General features: G+C 40.0%; 1 protein-coding gene across 19 annotated transcripts in view; it reads right to left on the bottom strand.

Annotated features, from left to right (window-relative positions):
• Positions 1–25,331, bottom strand: part of LOC121880141 (neuroglian-like) — a 176,277-nt gene that overhangs the window by 7,004 nt on the left and 143,942 nt on the right. For 11 of the 19 annotated variants that reach the window (XM_042387201.1, XM_042387209.1, XM_042387207.1 and 8 more), the window contains 5 exons: positions 21,841–21,858; positions 12,236–12,374; positions 10,993–11,145; positions 8,008–8,034; positions 7,694–7,794 (listed from right to left, as the gene is read on the bottom strand). In XM_042387201.1, coding sequence (XP_042243135.1) covers positions 7,694–7,794; positions 8,008–8,034; positions 10,993–11,145; positions 12,236–12,374; positions 21,841–21,858 — 438 coding nt within the window. Of the gene's footprint in view, positions 1–4,960; positions 4,990–7,693; positions 7,795–8,007; positions 8,035–10,992; positions 11,146–12,235; positions 12,375–21,840; positions 21,859–25,331 lie in introns of all 19 variants that reach the window. The other 8 variants (XM_042387203.1, XM_042387210.1, XM_042387216.1 and 5 more) reach the window with 3 other exon arrangements.

The raw sequence follows: 25,331 nt of genomic DNA, 5'->3' as shown, positions 1-25,331 counted from the left end.
GCAATGAAAGAGCTCGAATACCGCCACCATCAGCAAGACCGATTTAGAATACAATAACATTCAACTGGAAACACGGCCATAATTATGTTATATAACAGCCACAGTCAATCTGGAAGGCAATAATATTAATTAAGGAAGACGACCATAAGTACTTCAGTATACAGCTTTAGTCAGTCAGGAATATTACAATTATTTACTATTAATAACGGCTATACTAAATAATGAACCAAACAAGACACAGATCCTTTGAAACTGAAGGTAAGCCGATAAGACGATGCCATACTTATTCCTGGCAAAACGTCGGTCATAACAAGTGGATAGAATACTGTGTGACAGGTTGTGATGATACATAAACACACTAAGGCTGAACTTTCCTCCTCACTGCAAGAAACTATGAAAAACACAAGGAAAGAACAAAGAACTTTTAAGAACTCCTGTAACTTGAAAGAAGAATATACGGTCTTAAAACTTGAAACATCTGGAGAAGTTTTGCAAGACACTAAATTTATTTTTGAGAAACTTTCAATAACTCGTAAAAGTATGACCTGAAAATAATAATGATGATGTCTGAAAGAAACCGAATGACACTGAAAACATGACAGATTTTTACCTGTCAAATTTCTAATATTACAACACTGGTGGATCGTAAAATACAACAGTGAAAGATAGCAAAGGAAAAATGGGAGTAAGTAGTGAAGAAAAAAAAGTTGGATGTCATCGATTTGATTTTTAAATTGACAACAAGACATCATGACTTTTTCACGTCTAATGTTCTTAAAACAAATGTAAGGAAATCAAAGTATTTTATTTGAGTTCAGATGAGGAGTAAGTAAGAACTGCCTAAATCTGATGAACTCCATGAGCTCGTGTTTTCATCCTCAATATCCAAGACAAGAGCCACAGTCTTAGGCCTATGGCAAAGAGCCCACACTGAGGTCTAAACACAGTCTTAGGCCTATGGCAAAGAGCCCACACTGAGGTCTAAACACAGACTTAGGCCTATGGCAAAGAGCCCACACTGAGGTCTAAACACAGACTTAGGCCTGTAGCAAAGAGCCCACACTGAGGTCTAAAACAAAGACCCCACTTAAGTCTAAAACAAGGAAGTAAAGGTTGAAGATTAAAATAAAGGACCACAGACTGAGGTGTAAGACAACAACTACAGACTGAGGTGTAAGACAACAACTACAGACTGAGGTGTAAGACAACAACTACAGACTGAGGTGTAAGACAACAACCACAGGCTGAGGTGTAAGACAACAACTACAGACTGAGGTGTAAGACAACAACCACAGACTGAGGTGTAAGACAACAACTACAGACTGAGGTGTAAGACAACAACTACAGACTGAGGTGTAAGACAACAACTACAGACTGAGTGTAAGACAACAACTACAGACTGAGGGTGTAAGACAACAACTACAGGCTGAGGTGTAAGACAACAACTACAGGCTGAGGTGTAAGACAACAACTACAGGCTGAGGTGTAAGACAACAACTACAGGCTGAGGTGTAAGACAACAACTACAGGCTGAGGTGTAAGACAACAACTACAGACTGAGGTGTAAGACAACAACTACAGACTGAGGTGTAAGACAACAACCACAGGCTGAGGTGTAAGACAACAACTACAGACTGAGGTGTAAGACAACAACTACAGGCTGAGGTGTAAGACAACAACCACAGACTGAGGTGTAAGACAACAACTACAGACTGAGGTGTAAGACAACAACTACAGACTGAGGTGTAAGACAACAACTACAGACTGAGGTGTAAGACAACAACTACAGACTGAGGTGTAGACAACAACTACAGACTGAGGTGTAAGACAACAGCACAGGCTGAGGTGTAAGACAACAACTACAGACTGAGGTGTAAGACAACAACTACAGACTGAGGTGTAAGACAACAACTACAGACTGAGGTGTAAGACAACAACTACAGACTGAGGTGTAAGACAACAACTACAGACTGAGGTGTAAGACAACAACTACAGACTGAGGTGTAAGACAACAACTACAGACTGAGGTGTAAGACAACAACTACAGACTGAGGTGTAAGACAACAACTACAGACTGAGGTGTAAGACAACAACTACAGACTGAGGTGTAAGACAACAACTACAGACTGGTGTGCAAGACAGCAACTACAGGCTGGGTGTAAGACAGCAACCACAGGCTGGTGTAAAGCAGCAACTACAGACTGGGGTGTAAGACAACAACTACAGACTGAGGTGTAAGACAACAACCACAGACTGAGGTGTAGACAACAACTACAGACTGAGGTGTAAGACAACAGCTACAGCCAACAACTACAGGCTGAGGTGTAAGACAACAAGACAACACAGCTACAGGCTGAGGTGTAAGACAACAACTACAGACTGAGGTGTAAGACAACAACTACAGACTGAGGTGTGACAGGCTGGTAAGACAACAACTACAGACTGAGGTGTAAGACAACAACTACAGACTGAGGTGTAAGACAACAACCACAGACTGAGGTGTAAGACAACAACTACAGACTGAGGTGTAAGACACAACTACAGACTGAGGTGTAAGACAACAACTACAGACTGAGGTGTAAGACAACAACTACTACAGACTGAGGTGTAAGACAACAACTACAGACTGAGGTGTAAGACAACAACTACAGACTGAGGTGTAAGACAACAACTACAGACTGAGGTGTAAGACAACAACTACAGGCTGAGGTGTAAGACAACAACTACAGACTGAGGTGTAAGACAACAACTACAGGCTGAGGTGTAAGACAACAACCACAGACTGAGGTGTAAGACAACAACTACAGACTGAGGTGTAAGACAACAACTACAGACTGAGGTGTAAGACAACAACCACAGACTGAGGTGTAAGACAACAACTACAGACTGAGGTGTAAGACAACAACTACAGACTGAGGTGTAAGACAACAACTACAGACTGAGGTGTAAGACAACAACTACAGACTGAGGTGTAAGACAACAACCACAGACTGAGGTGTTTACTCAACTTACAAAAATCTCAACTCAGGTTTTATAGAGGTCTACTGTGTGTCTCTATGTCACAAGACTGTCATAATTATTTAGACGTAAACAGTAAAATGAAAATGAAGACCAGCAATGACAGCATCAAAACACATGGAAGGACTTGTATACAAATATAATAGTTCTTTCTGTACCTAATCTGATGTTTCTCGTGTGTACCAATTATATAATGAAGGTTTGACTTTGCAGAAATATTTACTTGTAGATAAGATCTGGTCAGTTTTCTAAAGTTTATTTATATACAACAATGATCGTACAAATAATATGGAAAAGGTATAAATCAGAAAGAAACTTCTATACCTGTATGGCTATGTAAATATTCTTATAATTAGTATTACTTCAAAATTACCATAAGCATAGCAATGTATGTGAAATTTCAAATGTTGACGATCTTCACTACATTTTCTATAGGAACACAAGCAATACAAAGATTACAACAAGATACACGGTGCATTTTTCACAACATTTAACCTGCCTCCTGAACAAGAGAACATGCAACATATACTATGGAGCTACAAGTGAGGCAGGTCAACTTGTTGAGTGACTGCTCATCAGCTACAACATGCAATGGGTAGCTAGACAAGAGCCGATAGAGCCATACTAGCCTACGTGAATATGTTAAAACAAGCAAAATAAAAGGACCAGTGACCATAGTGTGAAGCTGGTCATATGCTGACTCTCTACTGTGCTGCAACATAAGAATAAACCAATTAATAAACTACAGGGATATTCGTGATTTCAGATATGTGGGTTCACTGCCCAAACATAGTGCTACAGTCTTTCAGCTTTCATAAGAAGTTCTTCATACTTTCACGACCGACAGTTTGCAATGCTATTACCTAGATATTTCCTGACAGCCATATCTCTCAACCTTAATTGTATCCTCCATTATGAACTGAAAAAATACAGGACTGGGTAAGTTAGTGATCTCGATAGTCAATTTGAAGTGTAATTTACGATGACCACTTGAAATTAAACAGCAAAATTGTATATGCAGAATTATACAAACTAACATTACCAACTACATGATTACTGAACTATGCAACTACCTGTACTACTATTATTGATCGTATACAAAGTTATTACAATCTTTCAGACGTTAAGACGGACATGGGTGATCTTATTTGCTCAATTCGATGGCGGGTACAGGAAAATGTGTCACCCAGATGATTAATGTTGACAAATAAAAGCCATAGATGACATACAGGAATGTTCAGTATACACAGACATTAATCATAATGAAATAAAAGCACGTGTGTAAGGAATGTGATAAAAGTTAGTAAACAAGGCTAACTCGCATTCTTGAGAGAATACTCAACAAAAGTTATCAGCTTGTAATAGGTGAATTATAACATGTACCATTCACCAGCATCCAGTGATGGGTCTCTCAACAGTGAACTGACGAAAATGACTGTGTGTTAAGTTGGCTTCCTCAGTCACAATAGTTTGCATAAATCATCAGGAACTTAACTTTTTCCTCTCGTGGTTCATGATAACAGACGTCGGCTTTTCGCTAAATACGTACCAATCTCTTACCATAAATAATGGATACAAAGAGCAATACCCGGTTTTAGTTTTTAAAAGATACGTTTCATTCTATAACGAACAGCTGGACAAATTAGTCACCTAACTTAAACAACAAATAGCTGCGTTAATAAGTTACCTTCTTTTAACAACAAACAGTTTAGTTAATAAGATGTGTTCTTGTTAAAACAAATAATCCGGTTAATTAGATGCTTGGTTTCCACCACATCGATTAGTAGTCACTATGATGACATACTGAAATCACAAATTATAAAACAATTGTAGGTTCTGAGGAAAACTACGCTACTTAACCAATATGCGATAGACAGCTGATATATACAGTATGTACAGAAAGGAAGACTCAAGACTGTGGCCAGGTGGTGTTGGCGCCTACCGGTTAAACTAAGGTCTCCGTCTGGCCAACTAGAGAAAGGTCACAATTATTAGTAAAGCTTTATGTTATCATTATGTTGTTATTATTATTAAAATAAGTCATACCATTTTCTAAGTACAGTGTAATTAGTATATTTTACATGTGGATGAAAAGGCATGTCTGCACCTGCACGGTATATGCTCTTACACTACACAGATCATACTGGTTAAGGATATCTGCCAAATGGTGAAAATTTATATAAATTTTTATCTTGAACAAAAGACGAATTTATTTTATATATATCAACAGTAAAGTTAATTAATTATAGATAAATAGTTTAATACTAAAGTAACAAATCCTGATTTTACCGATGCAGGTAATTTAACAATTACGTAAATTTACCAATAACAGGTGAATTTACCTGTGACAGACTAAATTACTATATGGCTTTTCATCCTGATAGAAATTATAAATAAGTTTGAGTGTGTTTGTGTAAGTAAACATTCATATACAAAAACAATCAGTAAGACAAAGGGAACAGAATATAATATTATGAAGCTGTTAAATTTGTTTTATCCAATCTTTGGAAAAATTGTCCATTATCATAATTCTAGAATTGTAAACGTTACAATAAACTTGTGTTTATAGCATTTAAAATAATTATGTGTAATAAATCTTAACTGAATAATACATTAAAATCAGTGCAGTTAGGATGATGAGAAAAGAATGATTTGAGTTGTGGCGAACGAAAAGAATCTGAATGTCTTGGTTTTCTGTGAGACAAAGTTTTCTCAACCTTGTCTTTCACATAATAAACATGACGAGATTTTCGAATCTGCGTCAGTATTAGGCATTTGTTTTGTTACAAGCGGAATCTTGGATGTTTTTATACAATTTTAGTCCGGTGGTGGATACCAAGCTGGCTTTTCGGATTTTAAGGATCAAACAGGGATAAAAAATTGCAAATAAAAATAAAACCATTTCAATCTGTAGACAGCAAATATAAGTCATACAGAATGTTAAGTTTTTAATAGACACACTTTGTATTATTTTCCATTTAATCAGAACTTATGCCTAACAATCATACAGGCTGTAACATGCGTCTAGATTAATTTGGTGGGCAAAATGACAACAATAGATACCATTCTTATGTCCACCAAGAGAAGTTGACGTTTCTTGATTCACATTTCACAAATTCAGTCTTTTTGTCGTATAAATTCTATCAACTCTACACTTTTCCATCATCTTCTGCCCAAATTATCAGTTATTCAAATTGATTATGGTTTGATTCAGACACACAGCCTAAAATGTCTGACGTAAGGATTGTCCATAAAGTTTGTAGTAACGTAATGTTGTGTACCATGAGACCCTTTTTGTAAGTTTTTCCAACAAACACATTCTCGACATCAGGACCAAGCAAGCCACTTTCTACCTAAGCCTCTGTCAGTTCATAACCATTCATATTATATAATGGTATGATATAATATTAATGTTATAGAGGGTCACAATGGGTCATTTAATATTGTTTTTTCAGTACAAGGTCAAAGGTAACTTAAGATGACAATTTAAATCAGCCTAAGAAATTTCAAATTGATCGTATTAATTTTACTTATAATTTGCCACCAATTAGAACCTGTTAATAACAGAGAAGACGTCACGTAGTGGTCATTTTAACTCCTAAAGTTAGTGGTCCAGAAGGCATTTTTCAGCTTAGTATCCATCAATGGCTTCAACATATCCAAATTATGTAAAAAAACACAAAATATCACATGTAACACGAAATGCCTCTTACTTAAGTAGAGCACCTTTTCCAAAATCCAATCTTGGCTATAACCAAAAAGTGTGCAGGTGATGAATCTGGGGTGTTGTGAAGAGTCAGAATTAAAAAATAAGGTTACAATGAGGCAAGAGAGAAGGGTGTGTGAGTGGCCGTATGGGAGAGCTTCCGGTAAGACCTGGATCACTGTGTATAACTGCGAGGTAAAAAAGGAACTGACAGGGAATTTAAGTGTGGGAATATATGATGGAGATGGTGAGGGTAGTGTGAGGATGGTGAGGGTAGTGTGATGATGGTGAGGGTAGTGTGATGATGGTGAGGGTAGCGTGAGGATGGTGAGGGTAGTGTGAGGATGGTGAGGGTAGCGTGAGGATGGTGAGGGTAGTGTGAGGATGGTGAGGGTAGTGTGAGGATGGTGAGGGTAGTGTGATGATGGTGAGGGTAGCGTGAGGATGGTGAGGGGGTAGTGTGAGGATGGTGAGGGTAGTGTGAGGATGGTGAGGGTAGTGTGAGGATGGTGAGGGTAGTGTGAGGATGGTGAGGGTAGTGTGATGATGGTGAGGGTAGTGTGAGGATGGTGAGGGTAGTGTGATGATGGTGAGGTGAAGACAGTGTGAGGATGGTGAGACAGTGTGATGATGGTGTGATGATGGTGAAGACAATGTGAGGATGGTGGGTGAGGATGGTGAGGGTAGTTTGAGGATGGTGAGGGTAGTGTGAGGATGGTGAGGTGAGGATGGTGAGGGTGGTGAGGGTAGTGTGAGGATGGTGAGGGTAGCGTGAGGATGGTGAGGGTAGTGTGAGGCTGGTGAAGACAGTGTGAGGATGGTGAGGGTAGTGTGAGGCTGGTGAAGACAGTGTGAGGATGGTGAAGACAGTGTGAGGATGATGAGGACAGTGTGATGATGGTGAAGACAATGTGAGGATGGTGAAGACAGTGTGAGGATGGTGAAGACAGTGTGATGGTGACAGCTTACCCATGCTCTCATCGCCATATTCTGCGAAGTCATCATCGTGGGATGCGAAAGAGTCAACACTCTGTACAGTCTCCTGCCGCTTCATCATAGCTGCCAGTTGTCTGCAAGTACGTACAGTATATTGATTAATAAACCAGGCGTCTTGCTACACACACACAAACAGACACAAACTCACACACAATCATTCACAGACACAGACACACATATACATACATACATACATACATACATACATACATACACACACACTCATTCACAGACACAGACACACCCACAACAGATAACAGAGAAGAGAACGAAACACTGGTACTTACACGTGATACCAAGACTTCCTGTTCTCTCTGAGTAGCGTGGAATATAACAGAAATACTCATTACTGGTATAATATTGCTTGCCACATATACGTGATGCTCATAATATATATTTATAAACGTGTGTGTGTCTGTGTGTGTGTGTGTGTGTGTGTGTGTTACGCTAAATAGAGATAATCACCGATAAGCTTTTAAAAACTGGTTAAAATTGACTGAAAATACCCTGTAGTTTGGGTAAAGTTTGGGTATACTAAGTTACATTAGATCAGGTTACGTTAAGTATAAAGCTATTCCTTGACACGTCTTGTGATCACCTACATGTAAACAACATCCTAAATGATTCAGTCAAGTTAATGATTTACATTAAGTTGCTTCAATGAAAATAAAATGTTATTGATATTTGGCCAAAACGTCAGTTCCTATTTAAGCTTAACCTGTGATTATAATACGTGGTTACTTGCTGATAATTATCAGCAAGTAACCACGTAGTCATATACTGTACATAAGATATATAAACAAAATTTCCTTCACATCTTACAGGGGTAAGTGAGGGAAAATCGGTATAAGCGAGGAACGTGACCGAGGTGCACCACGCGCCCCCATACGCTATATTTACTCGCCAGCAGCAAGAGATGGTGAAGTTAGCACGGCACGCCAGCCATGCCCACGTTAACGTGAGCCGAGGAGTTGGTGGCTGACTCATCAGTTTACGAACATAGCAGGTGCCCCTCGTTCTCTCTTCAAGACTTGTTATTACACGACTCTATTCATCATCAGAGTTAATTTTTTAGTAAGATCAGGTGAGACCCCCAGTCACTTGGACGCGGTATGGTTACACTCAACAAATAAACTTTACTTAAGTGTAAATCATATCAAGATGCTTTCATGTTTAGATCTTTAATGAAGCATTGCAAAATGTAAGATCAACACACACTCAACAACTACCAACAGTTATAATAGTTCTGATGAAACGGTCTTAGAGTGAACACTAGACAAGGCTGGTATTGTATCTTGAGCGAATGAACATTATAATAACATTTTGAAAATTCTCATGTAAACGCTTCAAGTATTGTACATCTTACATCACCTTCTGGCGTAGCTTTGTCCACCTAACGCCGCTCTGAACTGAACCGTTCTGCTTCATAATCACTGAAGAACTATGGTCAGTGACGTGTGTACCTTCAGGTGTACCTACATTACATATGTAATGTACCTTCATGTGCACCTATATTACACGAATACCTCCATGTGTATCTACATAACATATGTACTTCCATGTGTATCTATCTACATTACATGGATACCCACATTATATGTTTATCTATATACCATGCACAGTACACCTGCATTATGTATGTACTGTGCCTCAATCACACGAGTACCTACATCACCTGCGTACCATATAACCTGTGAAAATTTGGTCACAGACAACGGCTATATATAGTTGACTGGTCACCCACACTCATCTTGTGAGCGGTAGCGCAAAATTATTACAGAGCAGAGGTCACGAACGTTCTTAGTAGTTAGGGTGTTGTGGCGAGTGTTGTAGAGTATTTTCAATGCATAGTCTCAATATATCAGCTATCTTACCATAGAAAATGAAATGTGTCATTGCCCACACACAGAATGCGTGGACCTGTCCCTGCAGGATTCTATTTTCTCTAGTCTAGGATGTACACTACAGTAGTGTTCGAGTGTGTGGCCATATGCTCAGCCTAACACTACGTTTCGCATTGTTTACATGTGTGAGAGGGCATATTGCCAGAAGTATTTATACAGTGACATCTACGATAAACTGGAATTGTTACTTGCTCCATATGTACTGTACATGTTTCATTTGACACATATTTTCGTGGTACAGTATTGACTGATTAGTGTCTATTTACAATCGTCAGTTTGCTTCGATATTGCCAACAACTTCTTTCCTAATTACAGTTTTGAAGTCCTAGATTATATTCATCAGTGTCTTTGTTAGACGCGAGTTTATTCGGGGCTTCAACTCTGTCACGTTTACCAAGGTCTGACACCCTCATCAGCAAAGCATTTATCATAATAGGAGAGGTGCTGTATCATTATTAGTAGCAATAGTACCGTAGTGGTAGTAGTAAATAATAATAAGAATATAAAGAAGGAAGATCTCTCTAGTCTTATTACACAAAATATGAAGACCATTATACCCGCTGAGGGAAGATTCTACTCGATGACCTGCCGATTAATCTTTCATCAGTCTGAGAACGAATATTCTCTGCCACCCAAACAAGTATTTAATTTCCATGAATTCATTAATGTGGCAAATCATTCGTGTTGTTGGTTGACTAACATTTCATAATCCATTTCATCGTCGTTCTTTCGTCAATTTCTAGTTGATGGCCGATATTACTGATGTCCAATTCGTTGTAGTGCAATATCAGATTTTGAAATTATCTTTCAATTTTGCTTCTCCGATCGCTTATATATTACCTAAAGTTTTCAGAGGACGTGTGGGGTGAATTCAGCATGTTATATATATTTTATCAGGGCACCAACTACTCATGGGGAGGAGGATGTGAAACTTTACTTAAAGGTCGGCAATACAATGTTTATAGGGAAGCCAATACTCGTTTTTGACCGACTGTGAATGGTTGGGGAAGTGAAAAGAATCGAGAGTTGTGCCAACCTCTTTGTGTATCGACAAGGTTTTGGCATCCTTTACAACGGCCAGGGAATATTATATCAAACACTTTCAAACGATAATATCACTACAAAAAAGCATCGCATATATTATCACGCCGCAAGATGTTGCAACCAATTGAAGAAATATTATGCTATTCAATTCAGAAAGTGAAGTGGAAATTGATTTTATTTTATATTGTACTCGCTCCAAAAATTATCTTTACAAATTCGTGTGAGATAATAATTATGACACGACAGACTAAGGATTTTGACAACTCTACCGAGACAAGAGTATCTACACGGTATAACTAAGAACTAGGACAATAATAGACTTACTTCCGCTGGTAATTGGCAGTCATCTCCTCCTCGACGGCTTCTTCGGGTGCTGGCTTGGCGGCCTCTACATCAGCTTCTTTTTTGATAGGCTCTGGCTCTGATGGTTCATAGCCTTCATATAGCGCTGCCCGTAGCTCCCTTACCCGCGCAATGCTGGAGGTCACAAACATCAACATACAAACAGGTGTTTATCAATATTTAATAGGTTATGTATTATCTAACTCTATTAAGCCTATATTGTCACGACAGATCCATCTTGCAAAACATCGTAAGTTCTCTTGTTCTCATCCTAAACACACACAATATGCCTCAAACATCACACCACCTTCACTTCTCGTCTTGTCCCCAGCTTTTCTCTCTCTCCTCACTAAAGTAAACTAGTATTTCAACATTCACTCGGTCTACGGTGAGTCTCAGTGGTCTATACCCATTTACAGCGGGGTGAACTGGGTACTAATTAACACTCTATAAACTTACATCATTAAATATCTGGAGCCACGAAGCCTAATTAAGAAGAAATTGGATGTAAATATGAAAATTATGAAGAAAAAAAAGAGTATAATAACCTCAATAAAACTGAATTCAAGATATGACAAAAACTGGAATAAGTGCAGATACGAAAGAAAACAAACCATTGATATGTGACAAAGGAGTTGACGAGTGTTATGATGATCAGAGGAAAGAACAACGAGAAGACAAGGCAGATTATTGAAAAAGAATATGAAGACATTCCTCCATCCCTGTGTGTGTGTGTGTGTGTGTGTGTGGACATGTCAAATATAAATAATTTCTAAATAGTAAACCCTAACCATCTGCGGGCGTTATATTCCTGGAAACAACAACGAATGGTGAAGCAAAAGGGTTAGGTGACTAGCAGACAAGATAACTCCTTAATATATTCTATAAATGTGTATAAAACAAAGCCTGAAAATGGTGTTATAATGCAGGCGAAGGTTCTTAATTTACAAGAATAAACAATGTACAGTTAAGCCTTGTACATACGTCACTCTATAATCTTTATTAACCTCAAAATACTGATACGAAATTCCAGCCTCGAATAACCAACAAATTTCGACATAAGGATATTCTGTCACACCACATTTCCCGCCTCATACACTACACATTCTCTCACACATACACCAGGCTCTCGTGTTTCATTAATAAGTTCAAATACAAGTAACTACACTATGAATTAATATTATAATCACTTAAACTTAGAAATGAAATCATGAAGGAGACTCACCGCTGGCTGTAGACCCACATGGAGAAGAAGACTATGCAGATCATAGTAACAGCGACCATGACGGCGATGATGAACCACGTCCACAAGATGGGGTTAGGCTCCATGTCCATACTCTCGCTCACTTTTGGCTTTACAAATTCTGTTGGCCGGGAAAACTGAGTCAGCTCTTTTAAGTAACTGATGCTTACCACTCTTCATCAAGGGTTAAAGTGGCTTAGTTTATTGTAAGGGAATTTATACATTTCAGAGATGTTTCGTGTTAATGGTAAACAGGTATATATTAATGAGCCTTAATGATAGTGACCGACTGGCATTCTTATCCTCTTGCGTAATGTTAAAAAAATATTCCATGTAAAATACCAAACTATATCTAACAGTATTGTGATATTTAATAAAGTCAACGCCACTAATTTAGTCTGCATCGATAAGTCTAAACGACAAACTACGACAGGGAACGAATGCAGTGGATGTTTATCAAGAGCTGAATCAAGAAAATTATTGACTTCGTTGACAAGAAAATGCATCTTGTCAACGTGACTATGCCAACTGTTAGATAGCATGGAGACGTGATTAAGTATAGGAGATACGGAACACCAGAGAGAAAAAGAATTAAGAACTCGGAACAAAGATATCCATCAATCGGGGTACAGTGAAGCTAATGTGCTGTTAAGCCTTCAATGGTATTATGAAGTGAATAACATCTCTATATAAGGAGATACACGAGTCAGTGAGTGATGGCTTCACTGGAGGGGAAGGTTGGAGAGGGAGGTTGGAGTGGGAGGCTGGAGCGAATGATAATGAGATGCTGTTCAATTTTGGACATTAACACTTTATTTTCTTCAGTTAACTTGACAATACTGATGAGGAAGTACACGCCTGCTCCTGACATAACAAGTAAGGCATTTTCCATTATGGTGCTGTGAATGTCACTGGAAAAATATTATTGATTGTAGATATTTTAGGTTTAATTAGGAATCTAGTGTTGCCTTTTTCTTCAGATATTAAAACACCGTATTTGATGCCGACGTTAAAACACAATACAAGAAAAGAAAAACTATTGTAGAAAAGATGGAAAAAAGTTTGCACTGTAACAGGTTTGTGACGCATAAGGTGTACAGTATGTTGCAGTGATGGGCTGTGATAACTGATCAAGTTTCACCGAAAATAAAGAAAAACAAATAATGAAGTTACAATTTGGTTTCAACTATTTATATTTTTATGATATTGACAGATAAAGAATTATAGAATATATTATGATTTATAACCGATTAATAAAGGTGCCAAGTCTTCCCTGGTCGAGATATATGTTTGGAAGTTAACAAAAAGTGATTTAATTCGTTATTTCTACTTCTAAACATTACCCAAAAGGTTGTTGATAATGTCATCAATTCTATAGCAATTATCTACAATGACTGGAGCTAATCTGTACCTATAAGACACCTTACTCCCTCATTATTTACAGTACACCTTGTAAATTGTTGACGAGTCTATTTAATGACGCTCTACCTTAGGACTGGAGTTGACATTAAACAGTGACGTAAGCGTACATCAGCGACAATACATAGAACACAGTACAAGAAATATGAAAATACAAGAAAGTGAGTGAAAAAAGTCATACCTGTAGAAAAGCATATATACAGGACCTACTTAAACAACTAGTGAGAAATACAGGGTGTCCATAAATGAACACTACTACTCCTGTTGTTTCAGTAGGGTTGCCAAAATTCTTCGTCAGTTGTGTCATATTTTTTCAACACAATTTTGTATAGATAGTTTTATGACTGACTGTAAAATGATCTCGAGCAGAGTTTTAACATTATCCAATAAGCACCTCTGAACCTGGATGACGACACACCCCTGATGCATTCTCCAATCACCATACCATCGTCAGTTCTCACACAAGTGCTACTTATATGCTAAAGTTATAACTCTGCAGGACAGCTTTCAGGTGCTATCAAATATCCCATACAAGGTAAATACTGTCACTTCGTCTTTCTAGGCTACTCGGTGTTACCTGTCTGAATGTGTTGGTGGAGGGAGGACCAGTATGGAAGGTAAAGTTATGTCTACTTTATAACAAACTAAATGAGAAGGGAACCAGACATGGCATGAATAACTGAGAAACAAGACTCAAAAACCAAGAAGTGAAAATGTTATGCAAGTTAATTATGTATTGTATATAAAGACAATAAAAATAAATAATGCGGTGGTGAGGAGGAAATGGCGTATCCAAATCACTGAAGGTAAAATCCTGAAGATTGTTGAAACATCACGCAAATGCCAATTGAACTTCATTGAAACTATGACATCTAAATCGATTTTTTTGTAAACAATAATGAAGTATTTAGAAATGGTAGCACTATTGAATGTTTTAACCGTAATAAGATAAAACTAATAATATTACCGTAAGAATTAGTTTCCAGCAACCACTTCATACAGAGGTAGACTGTTGCGACGAACCTCTCAAAGAATTTCCCAGACGTGTATCAGAGAAGCACTTCGTAAACAATTATAACTACATTGACCGTATCACCACATAAGACTCTGTACACTCTTACTTATTTAATAAATTTCCCCTATTTCTTAAAGTCGTATGAATGCGAGGTAGATAATCACAAAGAGTTGCATCCGACAAGTTTGCTAACACCTTTCCTTCACTAAGGCGATTCTCTTTCACATTAATGTACTCTGCATACACACGAGTCATTTACTGTATATTTTAGTAGGTTACAAAGACAATTATTTCCAGGAAGGTGAACAAGAATCATACCACAGTTCTGGCTCATAGGAGGAACACAGAATTTGTCACACATAAACAGCATTAAATAAGGAACAAAATCTATTTAGCAAAACCTTATTAACTTTATATCCCTAAAAGTTAACTAACAAACATTAGAATATATTTGTAGACAATATAAAAAAAAATCAAAATATACAAACAAAATAACACACACACACACACACACACACACACACACACAACTGACATCATTCGTATTCCAAAGAACAGTAATCATTAGGAAACAAAACAATTCCTAAATAGTGTTAATTGGGTAAAGGATTCAATGAAGAGGATGATGAATATAGGTATCTAGAGTAATTTTATTAGGATCTTGGATAATAGACCAGAAGAATCGTAGAAATAATAGTTCATGGTATAACAGGAGATGAAAACAAAAACAAGAGAGGCTTGTGATGGAGGGAGGGAAGAAGAGTGTCCCTGTGTATTAGTTGTGAAAGTCGTAGAATGCTTAGGAAAAATGAGGAGATGAAGAGTGAGGAATAACTAGTAGGTTGAGAATAATCCGAAATTGATCCATAGTTCTATTTAGGATATGCTAAGCGTTAGAAGGCAGTTGGTGTAAAGGATAGGAACTAAACTATGCTGCAATGAGAACGAAAAAGGCAGGAGAGTCAGACACTTACAAAAATACCTGTAGAAAATTACAAATCCACACATGTGTTTACAGTCACTCAAAAAATCTATCTATACAAATTTGTGTTGAAAAAATATAACACAACGGACGAAGAATTTTGGCAACCCTATCAAGACAACATGAGTCACAGTGTTCATTCTGAAATTCATCGATCACCTCAAGTAGAGATAGTTTTTTGACTAGCTGTACATATATGCACATTCAAATACACATATAGACACATTTCTACACAAACACACTCCAAAATACACACACACACACACACACACACACACACACACCAATGAATCCGGACCTATAGGTTCCCCTCTGCGCAGCTGCCAGGGCCGGCCTATCAGTCCCCTTCCCCATCTCCTCCCTCCCAAGAGAAGGACTTTTCCCGCCTCGTACAATTCGACTAAAGTATTCCTTGAAGAGCAGTCAGTGGGAGTGCTGCATAGAGGAGTGCTGCACCCTGCCAGAGGCCCTAGTGCTGCACCCTGCCAGAGGCCCTAGTGCTGCACCCTGCCAGACGTGCTGCAAGGGAGTGCTGCACCCTGCCGGCCCGTGCTGCACCTCTAGTGCTGCACCCTCTAGTGCTGCACCCTGCCAGAGGCCCTAGTGCTGCACCCTGCCAGAGGCCCTAGTGCTGCACCCTGCCAGAGGCCCTAGTGCTGCACCCTGCCAGAGGCCCTAGTGCTGCACCCTGCCAGAGGCCCTAGTGCTGCACCCTGCCAGAGGCCCTAGTACTGCTCAATGCAAGAGGATTTACTACCACATTCTGCCAGAACCCCTAGCACTGCATATTGTCAGAGGACCCTAGTGATGCATACTGCCAAAGGACATGGTATTGCTACCTACCAGAGGACTTAGTACTGCACACTGCCAGAGCTCCTTCCAATGCATTCTGATAGGGAACCCGATTCTACATACTGTCAAATGACAAAATACTGTAACCTATCTAATAGCCCATTCCTGTACCTTCCAAAGACCTTGGTACTACAACCTGACGGAGGACCCGGTGCTGCACCCTATCAGAGGACGAGTCCCGCACCGTCTGGGAACCAATTACCGCACACTGTTTACCAAACCCTAAAATTTTTGACACCTCTGAGAAAGTTTAATATTTACTCTATTAAAAAAAAAAGAAGATCACTCATCACACTGTAAGTTGCCAGACACCTGAAGGAACCTGTTTAGTTAGAGGAAAAATTCGTAAGGCTTTTGTATTTTTTCATCTTCGATACTATTTCGTTACGGAAAACCACCGAGGAGGTGTAGCGATATCATGCAGTGATTACCAAAGATAGCTGAGATTATCATACCGACCAGAAAACCTCTGCAAAGTACATTAGCTTACCATAAATTTAGTAAATTTTTGCTGTAAACAACATAATGAAACATAGGAACACAGTCCAATAATCCACCACAATTATAATTAGATGTATTATGCAAAGTATCAAGAGTAAATGGAAATTAAAAGAGTGAAGGAAACCTCATAATTTATCTAGAATTCCTAAAATACTCAGCCTCTGCCTGTCGGGAGCTGACGGTACTACGTAATAATATCTGATATGATATTGTTGTGGGTACTGAATGACATGTTAGTCTAGATGAGTAGTTCTTAAACTGGGGCGCCAGAAGATTCCAAGGGGGGCGCGAGCGGTCAGAGAGAAAAGTCTGGTCAGGAATTGGACGCGTCTTGTACACGATTGCTCATCACTCCAACTCATAGGCGTGGGATAGGGGGGCGTGGGATCTAGGACATGGAGGGGCGGGGGGTGGGATCTAGGACTTGTTGAAGAACCACTAGTCTAGATGTTCATGATTTCTCCATCTACACGTTCTTTATAATATCAAACTTGATGTTCTTAATCAATGATAAATTAAGCAATGTGAGATGATATAAACATGATTTAGAAATTGAAGTGTGAATTCGTTTTATCACTTTATAATTTACTAGGAGTTGTATTTAATGAAATCCTACAAGTGGTGACAATGAATGCTGGTATTAGGGTATTGAGGGCAGTAATCTAGGTGATAGAGAATCCATCTCCAAAAGCATAACTACTTAAGAAACACTGAGGAAGGAGACGAGATAGTCCCCTCACTTCCAAACTACTTATAACAGCAGCCAAAATTGACAAGTTGCAGTCATAATAGATCATGACACAAACTGTATAGTATGCATTGATAAAAATCTTGCATGCTGCGTAAAATGTTGCCTTCATCTAATTCTTCTCCCCAACATAATGGCTGAAACATCATGCTGAAACGAGGTGAGGTTTAATGGGAAGATCAGTCATAAAGAGGGATAGAGTATCAGGAAATATTAAAATTTAACGTGAATAAATAGGCGATGTGATATTGGAACATAGGGCGTGTAAGGGTGAGTGTATAAGTACTTCTAAAAGGTATCATTGTTATTTAAATAAGAATATTGGCTAGTGCGTGCATATGCAGGAAAGGTGAACATGTGGCAAACCAAAGTGAATGAGATATTGAGTTACCTCCACGAGTAGCTATGGAGTACAGTCATCTTAAACAGGCGCGAATGTTGGAATTAATTCTAGACCTTGTGATGCATGATTTGGTATGGAGAGTTGGGAGATTTAACAGAGGATGTAGTCAAGACGTTGGGGTCTAATAGGAGTGATCAGGTGTGAAGTGATATTGTTAGCTAAGTGTGTGAGTGTTGGATCATGCCAGTGAGACTTGCAGTGCAGAGAACTGAAGTTGGTAAGTGATATTATTTACTGTTTTCCTACTTCCGAATAACATTGCCAAGTCTTGGTTTTAATTCAAACCTATTCATAATACTCACGAAGACTATATTTTCAAGGGATACTCTGCAGCCTATCGAGTTAACTAACCTTAAATTCTGTTGTTGTTTTTTTTAAATACACGATACACTTGAAAACGTGTTTGTGGTGACAAACTTAGCGATGGTTATTATATTAATTTACGAGTGGTGAGTGTAATGATATCAATGGTCGCAGAAAATACCAGTTAAAATCAACAGGTTTGGCTTATTCGGAAGTATCACTGGTAAGGCGAGCTTCCTCGGGAACTAAATCTGGTGCACAATAGCTCTGAACTGGATAATTATATTATATGGAAAAATTAACATTTCAAAAGAGTGTCATTTTGGTAGAGTCAGAGTTATCCATGCAGCCTGTATTGTCACGCCAAAGGCATTTTAAAGCCAGAATTTATAGTTACTGTTATGCGGAGGCTACATAATTAACCGGTAAAATATTAACACTGTTAAATGTGCTGTATTCATAAACATACTGTGTTTTCCTGAGAATTGTAGATCAACATGACTGTTGATTTAGGTCACGCGTCAACAACCCAGGCGGCGTGGACTGGTGCAGGCAAAACAAAGGTCCCAGGTGCTAAACCTAGCGAGTGCAAGAATGATAGCTAGAAACGCAGGCAAGCTGGTGTACTGAGTAAGCTTTGTATCCGCTACATACAGTGTGATCTCCATTAGAGACCAAAGGAACTTGCACATACGAGATATTTGATCAGCCCATCAGAGGAATCATGTCGCCTCCTTACAAGACGTCCTTTGGTCACGTGTCAGCCTTATATATGGCAACAAGGACCAGGTACCTACAGAACTAAGGCACGGTATGTCATAATGCAGCGGTAACTCTCTGAGGAAAATTGTATCTTGCATGTGTCATCAAAGTACTGAGTTACCTGGTTGGAACAGCTTTACATCAGCAGGTCCTGCACCGGGTACTTGCCCTGGTAGCTCTGGGGATAGGCCAGTGGCGTTGACTACTTCTCTGGGGTCCACCGAGTATTCTCTTTCACCCTCGGAAGTCGCTGCTGTGGTCACGGTCCCAGTTATGTCTTTCAGGTTGATAAGATAACTTGTGTTATTATCTAAAACATCAAACTTGTTTGACTCTGTTTCGGTACTGTTCTTAATGTCGTTGACACCCTTTTCCCCGGACACTGGGATCAGCATCTCGTCCTCTCCACTGTCGTCAACAGACTCATCAATCTGTGCCCCACTTTGATTCACTTCGTCCACAGTATCTACTGCATAATCGTCATACTTCATCTCTTCTTCCGTATTCTCTACCACTCCCTCTTTACCTGCGAATTCTTGTTTAGTTGTGCTGCTTGGGGTTGAAAGGACACCACTGTCACTTTCGACCAGCGGGTCTTCCGTTCCATCGTCACCAGTTGGTCCTAGGAAAGTGTCATCACCACCACCATCTATCGTAGGGTAGTCATCACCAGCACCATCGACTGGATAGTAGTCATCATTGCCACAACCTCCTGTTAAACTCTGACAGTCATTACTGCCTCCTGCAGGCGAGACGTCATCATCGCTATGGCTTCCTGTGGCCGAGTGGTCCTCACTCCCATCACCTGCCTCAGGGAAGTCATCACCATCCTCACCTACTACAGAATAGTCATCACCACCATCACCTTCATGGAAGTCATCACCATCCTCACCTACTACAGGGTAGTCATCACCACCATCACCTTCTCGGAAGTCATCACCGTCCTCACCTACTACAGAGAAGTCATCACCGTCCTCACCTACTACAGAGAAGTCATCACCACCATCACCTACTACAGAGGACTCATCACCACCATCACCTTCATGGAAGTCATCACCATCCTCACCTACTACAGGGTAGTCATCACCACCATCACCTTCTCGGAAGTCATCACCGTCCTCACCTACTACAGAGAAGTCATCACCGTCCTCACCTACTACAGAAGTCATCACCATCCTCACCTACTACAGAATAGTCATCACCACCATCACCTTCATGAGAGTCATCACCGTCCTCACCTACTACAGGGTAGTCATCACCACCATCACCTTCTTGGGTGTCATCACCGTCCTCACCTACTACAGGGTAGTCATCACCACCATCACCTTCTCGGGTGTCATCACCGTCCTCACCTACTACAGGGTAGTCATCACCACCATCACCTTCTCGGGTGTCATCACCGTCCTCACCTACTACCTACATACAGGGTAGTCATCACCACCATCACCTTCTCGGGTGTCATCACCGTCCTCACCTACTACAGGGTAGTCATCACCACCATCACCTTCTCGTAAGTCATCACCGTCCTCACCTACTACAGGGTAGTCACCATCACCTTCTCGTAAGTCGTCACCGTCCTCACCTACTACAGGGTAGTCATCACCACCATCACCTTCTCGTAAGTCATCACCATCCTCACCTACTACAGGGTAGTCACCATCACCTTCTCGTAAGTCGTCACCGTCCTCACCTACTACAGAGAAGTCATCACCACCATCACCTACTGCAGAGGACTCATCACCATCATCTTCACGGAAGTCATCATCATCCTCACCTACTACAGGGTAGTCATCACCACCATCACCACTTGTAGTATCATAATCATCATCGTCCCACGTGACGCCTTCATCAGTGGTAGTCGTGGTGGCATTATACAAGGCTATGTCACCAGCGTCACCGTGAGTGTGTGTCAGTTGGGGAGTGCTGGACGAGTGCCCGTGGTCGGGCAGCCAGTAGTCTAACACATTGGTGCCATCTATGCCACTGGGGTAGTGATCTTCAGAGCTGTATAGATAATCATACTCATCCTCAGACAAGCCTGGCTCATCTGTTGGAAGATCTTTGTCTCCACTAATTATTGTATCAAAAGGTTCAACAGTATAACTCTCTACATATCTATTACCCACAGAATCTTCGTAATTGTCATATTTTTGTTCTTCTGAAATAGACTCGACATGTGTGGGATAGCTGTCATTTGATGCCAGAGACTTGTTCACCTCCTCGGAGATGAGTGACGTATCAACACTGTCATTATCACTTGCATGTGTACGTTGTGGTGTAGTACCATCGTCCTCGGCTCCAGATTTTCTTATATACACCAGGCAGAAGACTGAGTCCCCGCCCGGACTCTCCTCGTCTGCACATTCTGTTATCGCTGTTAATCTTCCATTCTGTTCTGCATACACAAAGTAAGCTGGGGTTATTTTTTCTTTATGGTACTACAAATGAAAAGAACAAATTTTCTACGATAGTCTGTGCCCAAGAAGATATCATATGTAAGCAGTAAGGAAAATGTGCCATGTGTGAAGAAATGCGTTGCTTAGATAAACGAAAATGGGTGTTATCATTTATAAGGTTATGAGAGACAAGCAAGATACTTTACCAAGATGGGAGAGCTCCTCTGCTCGGTGGGGAGGGGGAATAAAAGCAATACATTACAACAGAGAACGTGTGAGCTATTCATATTATACAGTATTGTACTTATTGAATTTGGCTTCACTATTACAGCAAACTTATTGAAACACATCTGTAATATTGTGGGTTATTAACATACCTGTACACAAGATCAAAGAAAGAAAAGTATCACATCCATCACACATAGATCCATACATCACTATTAACTAACATTCATACATTCACAACGCTATCACAACATAACCCTATTTATACTGAGCTTATTATCGTATTGCTCTTGGCTGCCATAACTTATTAAAATCTATTTATGGTTCCTTCACTTATATAATCATTACCTTGTAACAATTATTGAAGATAGTTTGTGTCTTAAAGTTTGGTGAAAATTCGATGTGTGAACTCAGGGAAGCTGTGTAGCGGAAACACTGTAAGTAGTTATAACTGTATGATTAGTTAAACAAAATTTTGGAATATGTTAACAGTCTATGGCGTGGGAGGAGTGCTACTGAAAACTGCGGTGGCAGCATGAGTTAATCAAGGATTCTGGGACTACAGGAGAATGGACCACTCCAATCCACCCCCGAATGTGGTGCCGCCAAGCGGCCGGAAAGTAAACAAATTAATTAGCAGGTAAGGAATAAAGGGAGGTAGAATGACAATTCGGCGAAATCCCGTTTTTCTTTTGTCGCGCTAATTTTTTTAGCAGCTTCAATGGGACCCGCTATTGTGCATCTTATTATGTGCTCTACAAACTCTATAAAGAACAGATGCATGTCTGCCTTCCGATTACCGAAAGATCCAGAGAGGCGGGTCGTACACTTACTTCTGTTGACTGTTTTTATGAGATCTTTCTTTATTGAATGCATTTAGTACTGATGACGTTCCACTGTTTAGAATTGCTAATTAACATCAGAGCATCACTAGGATATATAAAATAAGGAGGATACTGTTGTATTGTCGAAAATATAATGCTGGAACTTTGAAGAATTGGGTCATTATTCGTTTTAGGACCCCCCACGACTTTATGGACGATATTGTGTTTTTCCTGTATATTTCGATGTGTTTTGGATGTATTTCACATTGATTTCTTGGGCAAACCCATGAAAACCTTACCAACCCAAATTGTGCGGTAATGACACACAAAAAACGAACCAATCCAAACCTAACGAAACCTAAACTAACCTAAAGGAACCTGACCTGACCTGACCTGACCTGACCTAACCTAACATTACCTAACCTAACTTAACTTTACCTATCCTAACTTTGTCTAACCTAACTTTACCTAACCTATCTTTACCTACCTAACCTTACCTTTGTCTTGGCAATTTGTCATTTCGTGAAAACAAAAAAAGTTAAGATTCGGTAACGTACAACCATGGAACTCTATGTTGATCTGGATATAGGGGAAGGGCAGAAACAAATACGTTATTATGTTTTCGTCTCAAAATTTATATTTTTCCAGTTGTAATATTTTGATTTTTCGATTTCAGTTAAGTACATTTTGAAAGGTTTTAAATTCACACTAACGATTTATGGGATATATTGTTGACTTCTCAACCACTTCATTATATGTCCAGCCAATCTGCGAAAGTCCCGGCGTCATTTTTGTTACCAATGCCTATTAATTTTCATAATATTAAGATGCATGTTGTATATTCGTTTTGTATCAGTCACTGTTGTGAGAGCAATTTTCTATTAATACAAAAGCTGTGAATCCTTTATAACAATTTGTTTATTTTTGCATTGTATATGAATTGCTCCAATATAGCTTCTAATATTGTTTTTGTTTTTTTAATCATTGCCCAAGTCTGTGCTGGGGCATTACCTCATTACCTTCTGCTGGCAGAAAGTAACAGCTTTGGTTTAAGACTGAGGATTGTTTTTCTAATCAATGAAGGCACCAGGTTTAAAATTTACGAGTACGTCGATTTCCGGATTATTTTCATCAAACCATTCCTGGTGTTTTCTTTTGATCTGGCCGAGTCTCGCTGCAGGTTTTTGTGATGACAGCGTTGAGGATACCCCATTCAGCACTCGGATTCACGTTGTTTGTTGTTGGGGTGTTTATCAGTCCCTCGTCTAGCTACTCTCTGAAAAAGTGTTCAACCACTTGATCCTCCTGTTACTTGATGTTAAAACCGCTTCTGATGGCCTGTTGCTTTCGTCCTTTTACTCCGATGTGAAAAGAGTTTTACTCTGACGAGGCGGTGATCTGTATCACAGTGATCTGAGCCACGCGTGGCTCTGGTGATGAGGATATCTCCGCGATCTCTTTCTCTGACAATGATGTAGTCAATGAGATGCCAATGTTTGGATCGTGGGTGATGCCAAGAACACCTGAACTTGTCGGGCTGCCTAAACAAGGAGGTTGTGGTCAGCACACTTCTTGTGGAGGAGAAGGCAAGTTGAGATTACACTTGACCCTCTCCGTTTTTCCATATAATTTTCTACCATAAGTCAGCATATCTGGCAATTCTGGCAGACAACCTTATCTTCTCTGTCATGGTCGGCGTAGCCGCCTTGATGTCATCCTCTGCATCCAGTGCTGAGTGGGTCTTGGAGCGTCATGGGGCGCTCGTTGACTCCAACAGACATTTCAGTTAGCCTATGCAAGATGTATTGGCGAATTGCAATGCCCACTCCGTAAATGTAGTTTCGTTCCTTAGAGGGTTTATCCTTCGGGTGAGTTTTAGGCAGACTATGTTTCGAGCACCTTTTCTAGCCCCTTCCCCGTGTGAGAGGAGCACACTGCTGTCTAGATCCCAGAGCATAAATGACCATCGTACTGGACCGCTTATGTGCAGAGCTGTGACTAGGGACTCCTAGCGGTCATCTGTGCCTGTCCCCGTCGCCTCACGTTTGTCACCAAATGACTTTTGGGGATTTAGGGGTTCTGATGATAATGGAGAGTGTGATAAGTTGAATGATGGCTGCATGTGAGCTGATTTATGTGGTGAGGCAGGAATGAAGGCTACCACCACACATCTGGGCTTTCCATTTTCCTGATCCAGTGGTGCTGGTAGCTGCAAGAACTGGAGAGCGGGAGAGTTGTAATAGACTGTTGATAGCCCAGTTTGTTGGGTTTCGCCTTAGTAGCTTGTCCATCTTATATCGCCTTCATCCGCCAACGACAATTCAGCGTAAAGATTAATAATCAACCCACAACTGATATACAAAAGTGACAAGTCGATGCCCCGCGGTCAGTGGTCCCAGCTCATTCAGACCTGACCACCTACCACCGCACTAACACCCAGACTCAGCTACACCAGGTGAGATATAAGGGCTTCCAACGACACCAGGTGAGATATAAGGGCTTCCAACGACACCAGGTGAGATATAAGGGCTTCCAACGACACCAGGTGAGAATTCCCTGTGAACCAAGATCCCTAGGCTACCAAGACCATGTGATGGGAGTGTAATCAAGTGCAAGCCGGAGACCAGGACTGTATCGTGGGAAGGCTC

The sequence above is a fragment of the Homarus americanus genome, unplaced genomic scaffold, assembly GCF_018991925.1.
Source record: "Homarus americanus isolate GMGI-L3 unplaced genomic scaffold, GMGI_Hamer_2.0 scaffold30108, whole genome shotgun sequence".
Lineage (NCBI taxonomy): Eukaryota > Metazoa > Arthropoda > Malacostraca > Decapoda > Nephropidae > Homarus > Homarus americanus.
The sequence above is the reverse complement of the archived record's forward strand: the minus strand, read 5'-3'. Positions and strand labels throughout refer to the sequence as shown.